General features: G+C 42.6%; 1 protein-coding gene across 1 annotated transcript in view; it reads right to left on the reverse strand.

Annotated features, from left to right (window-relative positions):
- The window catches only part of EGFL6 (EGF like domain multiple 6), a 186,845-nt gene that overhangs the window by 78,859 nt on the left and 86,128 nt on the right, over window positions 1-21,858 (reverse strand). The window contains exons 5-7 of the mRNA XM_088481197.1: window positions 17,553-17,672; window positions 13,723-13,857; window positions 11,573-11,695 (exon numbers count right to left, since the gene is read on the reverse strand). Coding sequence (XP_088337323.1) covers window positions 11,573-11,695; window positions 13,723-13,857; window positions 17,553-17,672 — 378 coding nt within the window. The remainder of the gene's footprint in view (window positions 1-11,572; window positions 11,696-13,722; window positions 13,858-17,552; window positions 17,673-21,858) is intronic.

Below are 21,858 nucleotides of genomic sequence, written 5' to 3' on the forward strand. Positions count from 1 at the left end.
AAGTAGCTGTTTGGGAAGTATTCTGTGTAACCTCTTCCAGGAACTTTAAAATATTTGGACAATTTTAGAGTGGAAATAACAATCTTTGCCAGTTCATACATGCATTGTGTACTTTGGCTTCCAATTCAATTTCATTATAGAACAAAAAGTAAAAAAGTAGAAAAATTTTATTAAATTTAAAGTGTTTTTTTTTTTCGGTGGACTGTCCCTGCTATACTGAGATGGCAATAGGGATTAGAAGATTGGAATGATACATATACAGCCATGATCCTTCTAAAGTAGTTTCCTCGTACATGAGGGATGCTTTCACTGCAGAAACCAGCAAATAGTTTCTTGGGTGGGGTCAACCGCCATAGGGAGATAGGGATGACCTCTAACTGCAGTGAGAATACCCATTTTCACCAGGGTAACTTCCTCTAATGAACTGTCTAAAAAGTGCCAACCAACACTGATTTAAGCATTCAGGGGGAGATGTATCAACTCTTGAAGATAAAGTCAGCAAGTGGTACTTATGTGAGCAGCGCTGCTCAGCACTGCACTCACTATTTTAAGATCTCAACCAGCAGCAGCTGCAGCTGTAATTGCTGCATGGGATGGGCGGATCTAGTCCCGGCAGAGGGAGGACACGGGCAGTTCAGGAGAGGAGACTGGTGAGTGGCAGGGGAAGGGCAGCCCTCTAAACTAGTTACTGGCTGGCTGAAGATCCTCCCTGCTTCTTCCTTTCATGTTGCGACGTTACCCAGGGCGGCAACTAGGGTGGTGTGACATGTGCCACCACACAGGGCACCGCAGGGCAGGGGGCACTGTTTGGGCCTGTCAATATTTTGTTTCTAATAATTTTCATTTACCTGAAACCAAAATATACAACAAGAGAAAAATGGTTTTGTCTATTATGCGGCGCACATTGATAATTTGCTTGTATTTTAAAATAAATTCATCTTTATTCGATATGCATTAAAATGCCACTTCTGGAGCACACTTCAGCAAAATAACTGAAAGAAAATAGGTGTGACTAAGTATGAAATTGTGTCAAAAAAGAGTAAAAGAAAGAAACCCTGCTGTGTGTCTTTATTTCTTTTAAATTACTATAATATATATATATATATATATATAAATATATTATTGAACTCTGGGCCTGATTCAGAGACGGACGCTCTGAACGAGCGCTCGCTCTGAATCAGGGCATTTTTTTTTTGTTCGGCCTCCTGACCGCTCGCATAGCTGTGGGTGACCACCCACAGCTATTGTGAGTGGTCAGGTTGATGGTCGCGATTGACAAGACCATCGTGACCATCGGGCTTGCAATGAGACCCTTGTGGTAGGGTATCGTGGCCGCAAGCCCCAGAGAGCTTCTGGCTCTAATAGAGCCGGAAGCTCTCTCACTGACATCACTGGTGATGTCAGTGGGGCCGCCCACAAATGGCAGGCGTTCGCTTGGAAAACCCTCCGTTTGTGAAGCCACCCCCCCGGCCACGCCTACCAAACGGGGCGTGCTGTCAATCACCATCGACAGCTCGCCACCTTTGGTGTGAGACCCGGAGCGACGGAGCACCTGTCACTAGCCGGGTCTCACGCATGCGCACGATGGAGCCGGCTCCTTCGTGCGCATGCCCAGTGGGCAAACATTGACCCAGTTGCGAGCGCTCAGCGCTTGCGATCGGGTCTGAATCAGGCCCTCTGTACAATAGACAGTGTGTGGGAGATGAAATTTGGCTTTATTCCAGCCTTTAATATTTTCACATATATTATAATTCCTTTATTAATTAAGGTAGGTTATCCAATAAAGACATCTTAATATATTTTGGAAGATCTTGTATGTTTCAGATCTTAAGTAATATTGATCATTCAATCCTCTGGATTTGTATCACATACATTCATTCCTTGTAATACATATGGTTTTGTTGTAACTAATCCATGTGAATATCATGAAGAAATACATGTGATAACATTGTTGCTAATGTCCACCTTTTGGTAATTAAATAGCTCAGAGACTTAGACACATTTGCTTGTCTCTAGTGAATTTGGATTACACAGTGTCACCCCGCTGTATCACATATTAGTTACATTACACTGACATGGGGATAAGGATCAGAGCACACACAGCAGGCGTGCCGATGCGCGTTTCGCTGTCTTAAGCTTTTTCAAAGCAAGTCGATTGCCTCTACTTCCCCGGACTATATTCATTCTGAAGGGCCAATCATGTTCTGTCTTTCAGTCACGTGATCATCGGGACCAATAGAAAGTCCTCTCTCTCTCCTTATCAGAACACTGTGTATCCTCCAATGAATTGTACGTTGTCATGAGCTCACATAGAGGGTGTGTTCATTTTGACCAATCGGATTGCAGTCTTATTCATACTGCTTGTATCTGGAATGGTAAATACTAATAGTAGTAAGGGGGGGGGGGCCCAATGTTCTTTCTGGCTCAGGGCACCAAAAAGTCTAGTTACGGCTCTGACGTTATCTTCCTGCAGCTGCGTGGAGGGTGCTATTCCTCCAGTTTCCCTCTATTCTTTTGCCTATTCCAGTCCTCCCCCTTTTCTTTTCCTTATTCCTGCCGTCTCCCCCCTTATACTTTGCCTCCCGTATCCCCCTATTCTTACTTCTATTCCTGCCATCTTCCCTATTCTTCCCCTATATGTCCCATCTCCCACTATTTTTCTCCCTATTCCTTCTATATCCCCCTATTCTTCCCCTATACCTACCGTCTCCCCCTATTCTTCCCCGTTCCTCCTATCTACCCCTATTCTTACCCCTATTCCTGCTGTCTCCTCCTATTCTTCCCCTCTACCTCCCATCTCCCCCTATTCTTTCCACATATTCCTGCTGTCTCCTCCTATACCTCTCGTCTCCCCCTATTCTTTCCCTATACCTCCCATCTCCCCTAATTCTTTCCACATATTCCTGCTGTCTTCTCTTATACCTCTCGTCTCCCCCTATTCTTTCCCTATACCTCCCATCTCCACTTATTCTTCCCCTATACCTACCCTCTCCCTATTTTCCCCTTATTCCTCCTATCTCCCCCTATATCTCCCATATCCCCCTATTCTTCCCCTATACATCCAATCTCCCCTTATTCTTCCCCTATACCTCCCCTCTCCCTATTTTCCCCTTATTCCTCCCATCTCCCCCTATTCCTCCCATATCCCCCTATTCTTCCCCTATACATTCAATCTCCCCTTATTCTTCCCCTATACCTCCCCTCTCCCTATTTTCCCCTTATTCCTCCCATCTCCCCTTATTCCTCCCATATCCCCCTATTTTTCCCCTATACATCCAATCTCCCCTTATTTTTCCCCTATACCTCCCCTCTCCCTATTTTCCCCTAATTCCTCCCATATCCCCCTATTCTTCCCCTATACATCCAATCTCCCCTTATTCTTCCCCTATACCTCCCCTCTCCCTATTTTCCCCTTATTCCTCCCATCTCCCCCTTTACCTCCTATATCCCCCTATTCTTTCCCCTATTCTCCCAATCTGTAATGTTTGTTTAGTGTACTTTTTTCTTTCTGTAAAGCGTACATAGTTTTGCTTGTATCTTATTAACCTGCTCTTAAGCTAGGTACACACTATGCAATTGTGTACCCAGCCAAAGGGACGATGCGATGGAACGAAACATTGCACAGTCTGTACACATTGCATGATGCGGTGTATGACCACGCAATATATAATTTCATGCTGCATTTACCAGCATGGTGTCATTCATTGCATTGTCCCTTTTGCTGTGCAGCACAGTAGATGGGATGATGCGAAGAACGACCTGCAGGCATGTGCGATCAGGGATGCTCACTATGCGATCCTCATGATAAATTGTTCTAATGCACGTCGGAACAATATACAGTATATCATTTGAGGGATCGCACAGTGTGTACCCAGCTAGTTTCTGAGGATAAATAGACAATTGATGATGCTTGTAATCTTATATCAGTAAGTCTGTGATAATTATTAACTGTGTGGTTAGAGAGTTGTGCCAGTATTATTACTATTATTATTATTATCATCATAATTTATTTATATGGCACCACAAGTGTTCCGCAGCGCCTTACAAAGTACATAAACAAAAGAGTGACAAGTGACTTACAGTACAATACAATACAATGCAGGACAAGGACATGGATTATATATATTGCTACATTATGACCATAACACCCAAATAAGCAACAGAGCATAAGCAACCAAGTGTTAGGTGCCCTAGTGGGGAGTAAGAAGTAGATGAAAATAAAGTAAGGAGAAGCACAAGAGGGTAGAGGCCCTGCTCGTAAGAGCTTACATTCTAAAGGGGAGGGGCAGGCAAACAGGTGTGACACAGATGGGGTAGACAGGGAGGAAGGAGCTTGTAGCAGCAAGTTAGGATGGGAGCTGGAAGGTTTTGATGAAGTAGGGGGTCTTGAGAGCCCGTTTGAAGGATTGTAGAGAGGTGGATAGTCTGGAGGGGAGAGGGAGACAGTTCCAAAGGTGGGGAGCAGCACGGGCAAAATCTTGGAGGCGGGAGTGAGCAGAAGTAATCAGTTGGCATGAGAGGCGGCATGCATGTGTTGAACGAAGAGGGCGAGCAGGAGAGTGAAGGGAAATGAAGTCAGAGATGTAAATTGGAGAGGAATGGGTGAGGGCTTTGTAAGTTAATGTGAGAACCTTGAATTGGGTTCTGAAGGGGAAGGGGAGCCAGTAGAGGGCTTGTAGGAGAGGGGAGGCAGATGTAGAGCATTTGGAGAGAAAGATGAGCCGAGCGGAAGCATTGCGGACAGACTGGAGAGGAGAGAGATGGGAGTTGGGGAGGTCAGATAGGAGGAGGCTACAGTAGTCCAATCTGGAGATGAGGGTCTTAGTAGCATCCTGGGTGAGAAAGGGTCTGATCGTGGAAATATTTTTGAATGGAAACGACAGAATTGTGAGAGGTTCTGGATATGTGGTTTGAAGGAGAGGGAGGAAGCCAGGATAACTCCAAGACAGCGCTCTTTGGGGCTAGAAGAGATAGTTGTGCCATCAATTGATAAAGAAATAGTGGGAAGTGAGGTTATGTGGGAGGGTGGGAAGATGATCAGCTCAGTCTTAGACATATTAAGTTTAAGAAATGGCTGGGACATCCAGGAAGATGTAGCAGAGAGACAGTTGGAGATACGAGTGAAGAGAGAGGGGTAGAGGTCAGGGGAGGAAAGGTAGATCTGAGTATTATCAGCATAGAGATGATAATGGAGATCAAAAGAGCTAATGAGTTCACCCAGAGAGGACGTATAGAGGGAGAATAGGAGTGGTCTCTAAACAGAACCTTGGGGAACACCTACTGTAAGAGGATGTGCAGGGGAAGAAGAGTCATGAGAGGAGACAGATGGATCGGTCAGAAAGGTAGGAGGACAGCCAGGAGAGAGCAGTGTCACATAGACCAAGGGAGTGAAGGATTTGCAGCAGGCGAGGGTGGTTCACAGTGTCGAAAGCAGCAGAGAGGTCAAGGAGAATGAGCAGAGTAGTGGCCCTTAGATTTGGCAGCAAGGAGGTCATTGCTGACTTTCATGAGGGCAATTTCAGTGGAGTGGAGAGAACAGAAGACAGATTGAAAAGGGTCTAGGAGGGAGTGGGAGGAAAGAAAGGTGGTAAGGCAGTTGTAAACAATACGCTCAAGGAGTTTGGAGGCAAAAGGGAGGAGAGAGATGGGTCGGTAGTTGGCGAGAGTTTTAGGATCAAGGGTAGGTTTTTTAAGAATGGGGGAGACAAGGGCATGTTTGAATGCAGAAGGGACAGTGCCAAATGAGAGGGAGAGATTGAGGAGGTGAGCAAGATGGGAACAGGCACAAAGAGAGAGGTAGCGGAGGAGACGTTAAGGGATAGGGTCAAGGGGGGAGAACCGGATGAGGGCCATGGCTTCCTCTCCAGATACAGGGGAGAAGGATGTCAGAGTAGAAAAATGGAAGGTGAGGGGTGATCCGGGAAAGGAGGAAATGGCGTGCTGGGGGACTGGTGGGATATGATGTCCTGACATATATAGTCAATTTTAGATGTAAAGTAGGTAGCATAGTCAAGGGCAGAGAGCAAGGAGGGGAGGCGAGGAGGTGGATGGGCAGAGGAGGGTGGTGAAGAGACGCTGGGGATTTGAAGACTGGGAGGAGATGAGGTGCTTGAAATATGACTGTTTAGAGAAGGAAAGGGCAGCACTGTAGGATGAGAGCATGAATTTGAAATGGAGAAAATCTGCCTTAGAGCGGGACCTTCTCCACTGTCGCTCGGTGGCTCGTGGATACTTTTGCAGGTATCTGGTGCATTTGGAATGCCAGGGTTGAAGTGTGGATCTGTGAAGGTGAGTAGTGATTGCCGGTGCAACAGAGTCAAAAGCAGAAGTAAGGGAGGCATTGTGTAGGAAAGCAGCTTGTGCAGGGCAGGGAAGAAAAAGAAACCGTGTCGATAGTCTCAATGTTATGCTTAGTGATGGTGACCTTAAGAGGTAGAGGAGGGGAAGGCGAGAGAGATAAGTTAAAAGAGAGAAGGTTATGGTCAGAGAGGGGGAATGGGGAATTGGAGTAATCAGAAATATCACTACGGTGAGTGAAGACCAGATCAAGCGAATGCCACCTCACATGGGAGGGTGAGGAGGTCCATTGGGAGAGACCAAATGAAGATGTAAGGGTAAGGAGTTTGGAAACAGAATTCAGTGGGGATATCAATTGGAATATTGAAGTCACCTAGGATAATGGTCTGAGGAGAGAAAGTGAGGGAGCCAGGAGCAAAGTTGTCAAGGAATTTGGAGGGAGGGCCATGGGGACGGTAAATGACAGCTACCCACAGGTGTACTAATTGGAAGAGGGTATGAGTTGGTAGGAGTAACCAGAGTATAGAAAGACCCCAACACCACCGCCATGGCTACCCCCAGGCCGAGGGGTGTGAGAGACATTAAAGGTAAGGTCTGTCAGTGGCCTGAAAACACTGATTAGTGGCAGTGATCTTGAATTAAAGCATAATATTAATATTTGGGTACTGATAGTCTAAGAAATTTACAGCACATTACTTAATAAAGCACCATCAGAAGATCAGACTGGTTCTGATTCCGTATCTCTGACATACCTCAATACATGATATTAGAAAACTGGAATAAAGATGGCAATATTCTATAGCTTTTAAATATTTTCCCACACATAAGTAATCAGTCATAAGATATGTGCTTCCCTTACCATGTAGCCTACCATGTAAGGTGCCCTTCATGTCCACAAATTCCATTCAATCAACACCTGTATGTATTTCATCATAAATTAATAAGGAAGAGAAACTACCAGACTCCACATAGTCTTGAACCTTTGCAGTACAGCTGCTACCATGTTTTTCCTTAACAACTTGGTAAACATTGTTTATATAATGTTAATATTTTTGTGTGGTATCCACATGATCTGCGAGTTAGATATAAAGCTACTGCGTCATAATCATTATTAGCAAATTGACTCTTCCAAATAAAGGTAGTCTAAATTTAGCAATTAGGGGGGACATATTGAAAGAAATAAAACCCTTCATACATTAGCCACACATATTTAAATTAGGGCATACAAGCCATTTGATTTGCCTCACATGCCAAAATCAAGAATAAGGGTAAACAGTGATCAGAACTAACGTATCCCAATTTGTAAGTAATTCTTACTACACACCAATTCCTGACCTCATCGTGCAGCACTCTGCTTCTGTCACTGGGGAGGAGTCGGCAGTGCAGGCACAGTCTCGGGGGGCAGCCCAGCATCTCTGGGAATGCTGTCCACTCCCCCGGTGTGATGTAAATGGTGACTGAAGGAGACATGGCCTTCACGTGACTCCACACCCTTCCTGCAATACCACACCTCTTTTTCGGGAGCGTGTGTGTGGGGGGGGTGTCTATTTGCCACACCGGGTGTCACTGATCTCGGTGCTGCCACTGGCTGCTGGCTAACCCTTCATGTTAGTCATAGACTGATCAGCAACTTCCTTTTGGCATCACTCCCTTCTTGCCATAAATGAAGATATTTGCTGGATATGGTCTCTCAATTATTCATTGGACGCATCCCAAACAAAGGATGGAACCTGTATTATTTTTAATTATAATTGATATAATGTATAATAGCTAGTGGTGAAACAATGATAGTAAGCCAATATAGATTATCCCTTGCTACATAGTGCAGATATTGTAAAACACTTGGCTGCTACTAGTTATCATCATTGGAGCACACTTGCACCATCCTATCGCAAATCATGTGCCTAGAAACATGCATATTTATGTTTTCATCCAACTCTGCATAGCGCTCAAATCTGATGACACCTCTCGCTAAACATTGTCTACATGGGGGAAGCAATCGGGAAGCCGACTGCCTAAATACCGGCAGCCGGCTTCCCGACTGTCTTATCCCGGCATGGGTGAAATGCCAGGCATCTAGATGTAGACGCCCGCATTTCCCCGATGCCGGGAGACCAGCGCTCGGCATCACGGTCGTAGTGATGCCGGGCGCCGCGAACGGACAGCTGCGGGGGGGGAGGGTTAAGTTTAGGGCTCCCGGGGGGGACTTAGGGTTAGGCACCCCCCTGGGAGGGTTAGGGTTAGGCTAGGGGGAGGGAGGGTTAGGGTTAGGCATCCCCGGGGGGGACTTAGGGTTAGGCATCCCCGGGGGGGACTTAGGGTTAGGCACCCCCCCGGGGGACTTAGGTTTAGGCAGCGGGGAAGGGGGTGGTTAGGGTTAGGCACTTAGAGAGGGTGGTTAGGGTTAGGCACTTGGGGGGGAAGTTAGGGTTAGGCACCCCTAAAGAGGGTTAGGGGGGTTAGGTTAGCAGATACTTACCTAGCCACGATCGGGATTTCCAGCGCTGTCGGGCTTCCGCTGCTTCGCACTCTGTTCCTGTCGGGCTGCCGCTGACTGGAATGCGGCCGGCGGTATATCATACCCATTCCCTACATGGGAACGCCCTGTTACAGCTCAGTTATACTCCTTCAGACATAAGTATAAACGTGACTAAAATCAGTGCTGCATTGCCCGTAGTTGAGTCCTCTCGGTTCTGGAGCACGCACAGTGAAAACAGATGCACTTTGCAAACAAGCTTATGTTCAAGCATGTATTAGCCCCATTGTCTCTGTACAGTCTGGTTCCCCCTATAGCAGTGTCTGTAGTTAGGGACTGCGACAAGTTGTTATTGTCTTTCTGTAAAGGAGGCAGCATTTCTACCACCTTCCTTAAGGTGCCCATACACGGTGCAATTTTTTACACGATTTGGCTGTTTTCGATCATTCATAATGACCAATCATGTAAAAAGTGGTGTATTCCAGTACGATTATGATACCGATGCGCATCCTCAGCGTCATGTATCGGTTTTGATCAACTGAACCTGCAGTAAGATTTCGACCTATCGTGTACGATGTGGCCAACATCATACGGTGTTTGTGCACATCATGCATGATAGCGATGCATGTAGCACGGACCAGGAAGATCCATGCTACATGCATCTGTGTCATTGACACAGAGCACGGATGGGATCAGAGAGACCTGTCTGTGCTGCTGCAGTAAATAAAAAAGAAAAAAAACTGTAAAAAAAAATAAAAAAAATGGCGTGCCTACCACCCAAAAAAGAGCAACCAGCCCGGGCTTTTAGTGACCCAGTGCTGGATGTGCTTAAATACAGGGGACAAACGACGTAGGGGTCCCTTGTATTTAAGCACAACCAGCACTGGGCTAGTCAGGACCAGTCCTGATGTTTATTTTAATATTGCTTTTGCTGTGGAACTACAGGTACCAATGGGCCCGTAATGCCCCGCATGCTGGTACTTGTGGTTCTTCAAGTACCAGCATGCGGTGGAGGCTTGCTGGGATCTGTAGTTCCACAGCAAAAGACAATATTTTTAAGTATTTGAAATGCACTACACTACACTATTAACCCGGCACCCACTGCCCCACGGGTGCCGGGGATAGCACCGGGCTATCAGCCTAGGCCTGGGGTGCCCTGGAGAGAGGAGGGGGGTGGAGTCCCCAGCTCCCCAGGGATCCCCGGCCTGGGCTGACTAGCGGTCAGGGTTAATGCTACATAAAAATAGGCCCATCATTAGCAAGATGATGACTGTGGGTCACACAGTCAGCCATAAATTATAAGTAGTAGAATTGGTTTTCTAGTTTTCTCACAAAATTATGCATTTTTTCTAATTTCAGGTATTTAAGGACACAGTGGGGCTGATTGGGTGTACACACCCACTTGGCTCTGGTCACACCCACACAGCACTGGTTACAGCTCCTCCCCTTCTCAGTACAGGCTCTTGAACATTTTCAGCCCCAGGCCAATGTGGCCCTTAATCCAGCCCTGAAAATGGTGATCTTTCTACCAAAGCTGAGTGACATCACAATGTAACAAGTCACATGGTCAGTATACTGAGGTCAAAAATCACCTTGTGTATGCATTTTACTATTGCTATTTATTTATCTATCTATCTATCTTCATCTAACATTATTTTCATATAACATGTAGATTAATATAAGCATACCTTACATTGTGACATGTCATCTATCTATCTATCTGTCTGTCTGTCTGTCTGTCTAGCTATCTATTAGATTAAAATAAGGTTAGATTACACAGTCAATAGACATATTAACAGATATAAGGGGTATTCATGAAAGCTTGGAGAGAGAAAAATTATGGGGTCTATTCATAATCACTTAATTTTTACAAAAGCAGGTGAAAATGTTCAAATTGCAGTGATTAAGTTATCGGGCCATTTATTAAGAAGATAAAGCAGGAAATATCACGGATATCTCCTGCTTATCCATGTCTCGCGAAATGGCCCGCTGTCCCCATACACTAGTATGGGGACAGAATTCATCAGGCTCCGAAATACAATATTTTTAGAGGTTGATTGAGGGAGCATTCGCCATCTTCAGATGGTGAGTGCTTCCGCTACCCACTCCTTCCCTATTAGAAGAGTCCCGGGTTGCAGGTTCCTCTCTCGGATCCCTCCGCCCCTGTCCGGCTCTTTCTGCCAGATGTCTGGGCTCTTGTGCACATGCACATGCACACTCGTTACACTTGCTCGGAAAGGAGCAGTGAAGCCGCTCGTGGGGACAGCTGATTTTCGGATCAGCTATCTCCACGAAGGAGCAATGATAAATTGCTCCGACGTCCACAGCGAGTTAGAACCCTGATAATTAACATCATGAATGGACCCCTGTGAGAAATAAAGTACCAACCAACAGAGTGTGTTTGAAAAATGACAGCAACTGATTGGTTGGTACTTTATCTCTCTCCACTTTATCTATTTCCTAGCTTTCATGATAAATGACAGTTCTATAGCAAGTCACATGACCAGTCTATTGAGGTTATAAATCACATCCTACCAGCATTTCACCATTTCTATCTATCTATCTATCTATCTATCTATCTATCTATCTATCTATCTATCTATCTATCTTAAAATAAGCCTAAATTATTATTGGGGACCTAGTTAATAATGTGGGTGATTTCCATATAAATATTAATAATAATGATAACTATTACTATAATCATCATCATCAATAACCATTAAGTCACAAACAAAATCGTAAACAGATAACCAAGTTGATCACACATGTACAATGTCATGCACTGCTGTGTCAGCTTACCTGAACACTCATACCCATTGCCCTTGTATCCTTGTTTACATCTGCATTTAAAGGATCCTGGAAAGTTGAGGCAGTCACTGTGAGGACTGCACTTGTGAGTGTTCACCAGACACTCATTTATATCTGCCAATGAGAAATCAATGACATACTGTTCAAACTCAATACATTGCAGCAATAAAATAATATAACTTTACAACTGTAACATTGTAAATCTCTTGTGTCTATTATGCTTTGTTTTTCTGTTTGGGTGAACTCATAAGTATAGTAAAAGCAGGAATGACTGGCAATGTATTGTTTGCTGTAAGTAAATAAAATATAATACTGAAATACAGAAATAGCAGGACGGTGAAACATCTTGATAGAGATTTTTAAGTTATAATTTTTTATTTAGTATAAAGACAGTTGCCAAATCCAGCTGAAGGAGCAACCACTGACTACATTACAGGTATACTTAAGTATAGTGCTATTTCCCCTAAGCTCAGGGCCAGATTAAGGTTTGTAGGGGCCCCAGGGCAACTAATTTGTGGGGGCATCTACCAATAAAATTGTCAAACAGATATGCTGGCAATGTTATTAAAAAATATAAGGTGTAAATACTTCCAGCGCCACAAATATGATAAATATACTGCAGTGCCCCAAGTTCACATTATGCCTCACAGAAACCCCAGTTCACATATACCGCACTGCTTCCAGCTTTACCTAATATGCAAGATATGCAAGTTAGTACAAAGGTATATTGTTCCTAATACAAGATATAAAGAGAGAGACATACCCTTTTGCCAGCCTAGGTAAGTATGCGGCCCTTCACCATACTGATAATACAATGACTGTAGGAGGAGGCGCAGGTGATTAGTGTCACATTGTGCTTCCTCCTGAAATCAATCAGGCAAATCCATACACCGGAAAAGTAACCAGTTATGTGATTTGTAGCACTAGTCATCTTTACTATTTGTAGCACTAGTCACCTTTACTATTTCAATGAATTCCAACTGGCTTTCACTCCAGGAAGGACAACTACATCCACCAGTGACAGCACAGGTTCTCTGTCTAGTGCTCTATATACTGCTTGGATTGTAGGGAGGGTGTGATAGGAATGATGGTTATGTATCTGCATGCTGGTTGAATGAAGTCAGCATTGTTTAATAGTCCCATGGGATCTGCACTGCTTACTGGCCAGATGGAGCCCGCATTGTATTTTCCCTGAGAATACCTGATGTTTTTCTCATCTGTTACTGTCTCCAAGCGTAACTTTAAAAAAAAAAAAATATCAAAAAACAGGAACAGTGAGGAATTACTATTTTGTGGTGGATAATTAAGAGATATTGACATATTAGGGGCTCTATATTACAATGGTTTAAGATTATTACTACTACTACATTTTGTCCGTTGTCTAGCTTTCCACAATTCTCCTGTGTCACATAATTCTCCTATGTTACCTAGATTTTTGTGTCTGGCAATTACTCATTGGAAAGCCACCCATGTTATTCTGCCACTGTCTCTAGTCTCCTTACATCTTTTCTTATCTCTCCATTGGATGAACACAACCCTCAAAGACCTGTAGTTGCAGCTCCACCAGTTATGCTAGTGACATAAAGTACTTTATGCAACTGGGAACTTACTGCTTGCATGTTGTATTTGCTTCACATAGCAGACAGTTTAATCACTTTTTTTCATGTCACACCAACTTTGATACGATCTATGCTCAAAGTGTATGTGTGCTTGATGTTCCTTGCTAAACACACAGTACATACATATTTTAGAATGATTGCAAAACGCTATTTCTCCAATTTCCTCTCTTAGAATCCTGGTCTGTAGTGCCAGCTTGGCACACATGGTCTGTAGTGCTAACTTGGCATACACTGCAGAGATTTATAAATACAGCTGTAAAGTTACAAGCTGGTGCTGCCAATGACGTTTCATTTAATTTTCTAAACTTCAGCACAATAGTGAAATCCTATTACCTGCCATTGGTAACACCATACGTTTCATTTGTACCAGTATTCCTAAGTTACTCTTCCTGTATAAAGTACCCAGTGTCATCAAATAGGGGATGACGTGTGCTACTTCTTAATGGCCCTGGGAAATCCGTCACAGTGATACATTGAAAAACAAGTGAATTTAGACATGTAATTGGTTAGCAGTATTCTTACCTACACAGTCATATCTGCCATTCACGTATTTTAATTCATAGCCATGTTGACACTTGCAGTAGTAGCTTCCAAATGTATTCACACATCTCCGGTTGAAAGGACAGGTCACTTTTCCAGCAGCACATTCATCAATATCTATGAAGTATAGGTTTGTAAGAATGAAATACATGGATTATCTCTGATAATTGTGCCTGCAATACACTTTATACAGTCCTAGGCTTACTGCATTTATCATGATGTCTGACAGTAACCTCACACATTTTATGACTAGTTTACATTACTGGTGTATTCAGGTGCTCCAGAGGTGCTTTACCTGAAGCCATAAGGTAAAACTGTGAAAAAGCTCTAAGAAACATTAATGACTGTTATTACAGAACTACCAGCAAACCATATGGAGTTACTTGGCAGTAATGAATGTCGTTTTTAGCTGAATAAGATAAAGACCAATCACTGGCAAAAATAAATGTTTAGAATTAGCTACCAACAACTTTAAATTATTTCCACTTCGTTGCTGAGCTGGTGCACATAACAAGTCACAAGGGGTACTGTCTCCGTGGATCTCCATCCATTAGTATCACAATAATGAATATGATATATACTGATCTTGGGTAGAATGTAATGTTGTGCATATGAAATACTCATCAATAAATATTAATTTATACATTTATAGAATAAGAATAGATAGTATGAAGTAGATCATTATATAAAAACAGATAAACTGTAAAATGGAAGTGGTCAGCATAGTAATATTTCCAGGGATAGGTTTTAAAATATGTCTAAATTAATTTACTGATAGCATCGAATAGCACCAGGTCATATTTCAGGCCCCCAAGAGGACAGTGAATATAGGGATATTATATGAGCCAAAAAAAGGTAAAATTCTGTTAGATATTGTGTGGAAAAAGGGGGTAAGGATTGCCTTGGTGGCTGCATTACTGGTTGCAAAGCCTAATGTGAGTGACAATGCTCTTGCCTTGGTTAGTTCTTACTATAGGAGTATGTGAGAAAGTTATAGAGGAAGGATGTATGTTTGATATATCAAACTTTTTTTAGTCAATGCTTTGGAGCTCATGTAGTGTTGGACGCCTTTGTGACCAAATGTAGGTAGGAAAGGACACACACAAGAAGCAGCGTACTCACATCATTGTGCAGTGTCAGACACGTCTTGCATCTTGAAGATACATTTAATTTCCACCAAGGAGGTGTGATTCCAATTGTGTGGTGCACTTTTAGGTGTGCAGTCCAGCCTCAGGGGCTACCTCAGGACATCTGCCTTACAGGCATTCACCAGTGCAGGACGCCGCTACTAATTATTGGCGTAACACACAACTCCCCTATAGTCTGGCTGGACTGGACACCATCCACTGCACGAAGTGGGGAGTTACATCCACCTTTGAAAGAGGACTGTAGCACAAAGTGCTATTCATAGTATGGGTGTTTAAGAGATACATACTGTAAGTTTGCAAAGTAACCTCAGCACTTATAGGGCCCGATGCAGAGGTGCACATAATACAGAATACCGATGTTCACATAGTTGAGAGATTATTTGTTACTGCGTATGCACAAAATATTCTGAAAACCTGTGGGGCACATGCGTTACCCTGAGTGTACATACAAATGCGCTGTAGCGTACGGGACAAGTGCCGCATATTACATTAATCAGCGCAGTCTTGTGAAACAGTTTATTGCATCCGACTGCGACTAAGACGCATTTTTTCTGGCTGAAAAAGATGTAAAAAAGACACTTTGCACAAGCCAAGTCACACTGGACCTGGCGTGCCGAGAAGGGCTCTTTGGCGCGACTGCAGCAATAGTGTATGAGGGCACATATGGACAAACAAAACATCAGCTACGTCACAATGTCCTGCCTATAGACTTAACTCCACTGTGCAAAAATAGTTACCCCTATGTAGCTACTTTGCCATCCTCAACACAGTTGCAGGTTAAACTTGCTTTCAACACACGGGTTGGTATGAGTCCAGAATATTTTTGGAAGATGAGCCGATTCAGGTGTAGTCACTTATTTTTATCTTAATTATCATCTTTGTGAGTTTGGGGCTTCCCCCTGGGAGGACTAAGTTTACCCCCTCCTTTCTTCCCCCCTTTTTTTTATTCCTAATTGTCCATTAGTGTTGTCAATTATTATATATATATATATATATATATATATATATATATATAATTGAAATTTCTTATTTTCCCATTTTTTTTTTTACTATTGGACTGCTTTTTTGTGAATCTATGTTGTCATACAATTTGTGTTGTATGCCACATGCTGATTTTGCGTGTACAGGTTATGTTTTATCCTTAGTATCTTTGTGTGGATATGCTGTTTCTTATTGTCTATTGCCATGAGACATGTTTTTTTTGTAAAAACATTTACAAAACAAAATAGTTACCAATAGTTACCCATTTCCCCACAATAAGTTTCCTGTGGAAATACTGTAGATGATAATATTGTACTGTGTCATAATACAGCAACTATTCAGAAACTTTCCTTATTATAGGCATCATAGAGAAATGACATGCAATATGAAAAATCTCACCTCAGCAGCAGAAATAAAATTCTAAAAAAATGACTTAGTTTTCTGGTGTTTTGCTGTTTGGATTTCTAAACCTCAACTTGATACACTCCATGTTTTCTATTCTTTCCATGTGTACAAAAGGCGTGGCTGTTTAATATCTGGTGGTTTGAAATAATGCTGTTTAATGTTTAATTTGGCCTTCAGTAAATCTCATAGTTCACAAGCCACACATAAAAATGGCAAGTACTATGTGGTTTGGCAAAAACACACCTGAGTAAATCTCTTCCTAAGACTCACTCCTTTCAAATCAGTTCACTTTGGGCCTGATTCAGCATGGATCTGCGAAAATATGCTAAAGAATGTAATCTCAAAGCCGTCGCACAGCCAGCATAGAGAAACGCCCACTAACCCTATCTCACATGCGTAATAAATTGCAGCCCTGCGTATACTTCGGTAACATTGAGTAACATCGACCCCTCACGACAATTACAGCAGGTCTGACCTGCCACAGAACTGCAAGTCTTGTTGAACACAGTGAGTACTCAAGCTGTGTATGCCGCTAATTTATGCACGCCCAGGAAACAGCGTTCAAATGGACAAGCACGCCTGTTTTTCTCTGACCACTCCCCCGTCACCACCCCCAAATGCTCACAGTCTGTCACTCTCTCTGCAATGGTTTTCATTCTGCATGAGTGATCGCAAAGCGTTCACACTACGCTGCGTACGCTGTTACAGATGCGATCCATGCTGAAATAGGCCCTTTGTGCAAAGCTTTAGGCAACTGAGCAAGGTGATACCAGGTACAAAGCATGGCTCATTACTCAGAATGTAATATATTAGTTTACGTAATCACATATTGAGGTAGCTTTTTCTTTCGTAAGTCATTATATAAACATGAGTAATGAAAGTTTAGAGCTAAATTGGAAATTGGTAATTGTTAAACTTTGAAGTTACATCACTCTATCCACCAGATGCTTTTCCAGCAAGACCCATAAACCCACAAAGTGGGGCACAGCCAAATATTGGAATGTGGGCATGTCCCTATGTATGTGCAAAATCAATAATGAGGGAGTAAAATGAAATGTGCTGTGGGTATAACAAGGATAACAATAGCATATCAGCATCTGTACTATTCCTCAGGCACTTCTTAGTTACATTTATAGAAGAGAAAATATTATAGGAAATGGTTTCACTGTGAATTGGATAAATTAGTTGTACATCTGTTTTGTAGTTTTCTTGGTCATTTGATATAAAATGTAGAATTTTGTGGAAAGCAAAACACCCTAAACATAAAAGTGAACACACCTATGCAGTTTCTCCCATCCGGCCCCAGCTGCAGTCCACTTGATGGGCATAAGCATCGCACCACCCCTGTGACTTCTTCACAGCCATACTGGCAGCTTGCCATGGCACAGGTCCTGGAGTCTGAGAAATAAGATTAATGGCAGAAGGCTTAAATTCTGGCACTTATTACTTTTCCTCTATGTCATCTCTATAGCCACAGACAGAACAAAAGAATACAGAACAATGTCAGTAACCCTTTGGAAAACATTTGAATTAGGAAGTTTTATTTAGATGTAGCCCAATATATTTCTATCTAAGTATTCTCTTGCCATGTCTGCACACAGTAACTATATGTAAAGTTTCAGCTGCTACTATAATTAGAATAATTAGTCATTTACTTACTAAGGGGCATATTTAGCACAATCCGTATCTCAGATGCAGATGGGATGTAATAAATTTGCCCATATTTGCATTGCAATATTTGAATACATCGCAAGGATGTATGAAACATCGCATTAAGGGACAGGGCTTGCGAGAAAGCTCTGTCCCTGCGAATCCTCTCCCCCGCACTTCTCAGGGTATTTTTCACAAAAAATACCCTGAGTATGACCACGCATGTGCCACCTGCTACCCCCATGCAAAAACACGATCTTCCCTGCGATCTCACCCCTCTGCCCTGCTAAGCTAACACTTACCAGCACGCTGCTGCACCCAAGGATTGGTGTCCGACTCCTTCTCTCTGTGACCCCAGTCAGCTGATCAGTGCTATAAACAGAGATCCTGGCTGGGATTTTTACAGCATCAGCTGACTGGGGTCACAGGAGTCGGACACTGATCCCTGGCTGCAGCAGCAAGCAGTAAAGTTTTATTTTATTATTTTCTTTGAACATTTTATTTTCTTCAGTAATCATCCTGTGGTCTGTTTAGACACACATGGCTGATTACAGGTGCCAACTCTGAGCTCTGTGCTGGCTGTCAGAGCAGAGCTGGAGTAGAGGAAAAGGGAGAGAAGCCATAATACACCATCTGAAGATAGTGTTATTATCACAGGACTCCTTCCACTATTGTTTTACAATTTAATTATAGTAAATTTGGGCAGATCACATTTCCCAGTACACGTATGGGCTTGGAGGAGAATTTTGCGAATTAGTAAAAATAATATTGATAAATATGCCCCTAGTTCCATCCCTGTGTCATTCCCATTATTCCCTGTTCTAATGCAGCATGCAGGGCTGGCTCGAGGCACGTTCAGTGCGTGTGCCCGTTGCAGCTGCACAGTGCAGAATCCAGCAGCCGACGCAGTCTGGCCAGCTCCAGGCTAAACCTGCTCTCCACCCTCCCGCTAGTGCTATTGGTAAGCTCAGGGGAAGGGCGTGAGAGAGGGAAGGGGCAGAAGGGAAGGGAAGGATGGCGCTGGGTGCCGAGACACCTAGCACCGGCCCTGGCAACATGCAATTTAAATTCTCAACCACACACACAAATATACATATTATGGCCATTTAAGTCAGAATTAATCTACCATCAACTTTTTGTGCAAAGGGACCATTTACTAAAATTCCATTTATCATTGCGATATGCTTAATTTTTTATTGCCGCTTATTTTGGTGATGAAAAATATTATTTTCATTGCGATTTATTAATATTCTAGAAATTTATGGAGGCCCACACTCTCCTCTACTGTGGATTTATTTTACGTGTTAAGCTGGGTACACACTATACAATGTATTGTACAATATTTTGTTCTGACATGGATCAGCACGATATATCGTACACATTGTTGTATAGTATGTACACTCAATTCGTTGCTCATTGCATTGTCCCAGCTGCTGCTCTGCACATCAGATGGGACAATGCAAGGAACAACGCGTTATAGTTACATGCAGCATGTAACAATACATTGAACCATCGAACAATGGATCGTCCAGTATTTACGGCATACAATGTATAGTTACAACGCTCGTTGCATCGCTGGGTCGCACCGTCGTATGGTGTGTACCCAACTTTAGAATGAGCAAAAACATGAATGTTATTTTATGAACATACAAAGTCTTCTGAAATAATAAGGTATAATTTAAATCCTGCATACAAACTCGGCACCTTAGTACTCTGACTTCTTCTGTGCCATAAGACTGATGGAAGATAAAGAAGCTCCTTTCTCCTAAACAGCTTTTTCAAAATATCAACTATTAGAAAAAAAAATGTTGTACAGACTTATACTGTATATCAACAAATTCTAACAAATACACATCCCTGTGTCATTCCCATTATTCCCTGTTCTAATGCAGCATGCAGGGCTGGCTCGAGGCACGTTCAGTGTGTGTGCCCGTTGCAGCTGCACAGTGCAGAATCCAGCAGCCGACACAATCTGGCCAGCTCCAGGCTAACCCTGCTCTCCACCCTCCCGCTAGCGCTATTGGTAAGCCCAGGTGTTTTTGTTTATATATTATTTAACTCAGAAATAAACAATCCATCAGCATCTTTAATTAGATATACTGTACGGCTCTGAGTACCTCCAGCCTGTAGCTGGCATACAGCATCATTATATTAACTATCTGAAAACAAAACTGTCTGATATCTGCTGTATATTATATAATTAATAGTTCTAGGTTCATCAGTATCTTTACTTTAGATTCAAATAATTTTATTTATAGCTTGTATATAATAAAGCACCTGAAATAGGATTTTCTTTGAATTCTGATAGGAATCTAAATGCTACAGAACGATAATCCAGAATGTCTGTTATTACATGACTTTCCTCATCTGGAGAAAATATTATGCCTGCTCATTAAAAGTCAGTAAATCCCTTACTATGCTGTGGTGCGATTTAATACAACATGGTTTTATATCACTAAGCTGCTCCTGGCTCTGAGAGATCGCTGGCAGACTTATTTTTTTTAATAATGTTTAGGAATAAAGCAAAGATAAATGACCACTGCCAATATAGACACATTTACTTCATGGGTATATATTACAAGAAACTGAATGAGAATTTTCCAGCAAAAAGTTTTGTGATATATTATGTGTTGTTACAGTTCAGTGTGATTCTACCACTTTGTCAATATTTGTACATATGTATTTTTTTTTTCTTAGATCAACTGATTTAGTTGATCTTTTAAACAATTTATACCAAATGCACAGTATAATAGTATGTTCACTTGATATATTCTAATAAATGACATAATGCTACTACTAGAGCATATTACAAATAAACCATAATTCTACCTTATTTGTATTATTGACAGTTTTCAAGCACAGCAAATAGGATTAACATGTAGAGATGTGTCCTCATACATCTAGATGTAAATTTACTAGGGGTGTGCACCGGCCACTTTTCGTGTTTTGTGTTTTGGTTTTGGATCTGGATCTTTCTTCGTGTTTTGGATCTGGATTGGTTTTGCCAAAACCACCCTTCCGTGTTTTGGGTTCTGGGTTTTGTGTTTTGGATCTGTATTTTTTTTTTTAAAAAGCATAAAAACAGCTAAAATCACAGAATTTGTAGGTTTTTCTGCTCCTATGCTATTATTAACCTCAATAACCTTAATTTCCACTCATTTCCAGTCTATTCTGAACACCTCACAATAGTGTTTTTATGTCCAAAAGGTTGCACCGAGGTAGCTGGATGACTATGCTAAGCGACACGAGTGGGCGGCACAAACATGTGACCCATCTAGGAGTGACACTGCAGTGGCAGACAGGATGGCAGTTAGAAAAACTAGGCCCCAAACTGTACATAATGCAAAGAAAAAAAAGAAGTGCAAGATGGAATTGTCCTTGGGCCCTCCCACCCACCCTTATGTTGTATAAACAGGACATGCACACTTTAACAAATCAATCATTTCAGCGCCAGGGTCTGCCACACAACTGTGGCTGAAATGATTGGTTCGTTTGGGCCCCCACAAAACAAGCTGGCAATTAATGTGTCCCTGCACAAACTGGCTCTACGGAGGCAAGATGTCATCCTCATCCTCCTCATCCACCGATTCCTCACCCTCTTCAGTGTGTACATCCTCATCCTCACAAAGTATTAACTCGTCCCCACTTGAATCCACCACCACAGGTCCCTCTGTACCTTCTGGAGGCTGGTCTCCATGGAAGAGCTGATAATTCATTTTGATGAACATCATCTTCTCCACATTCTGTGGAAGCAACCTCCTACGCCTTTCGCTGACAAGGTTCCCGGCTGCACTAAACATTCTTTCGGAGTACACACTGGAGGGGGGGCAACTCAGGTAAAATAGAGCCAGTTTGTACAGGGGCCTCCAAATTGCCTCTTTTTCCTGCCAGTACAGGTATGGACTGTCTGACATGCCTACTTGGATGCTGTCAC

Source organism: Taudactylus pleione, unplaced genomic scaffold (assembly GCF_031769625.1).
Source record: "Taudactylus pleione unplaced genomic scaffold, aTauple2 ptg000265l, whole genome shotgun sequence".
In the NCBI taxonomy this organism is placed as follows: Eukaryota; Metazoa; Chordata; class Amphibia; order Anura; family Myobatrachidae; genus Taudactylus; species Taudactylus pleione.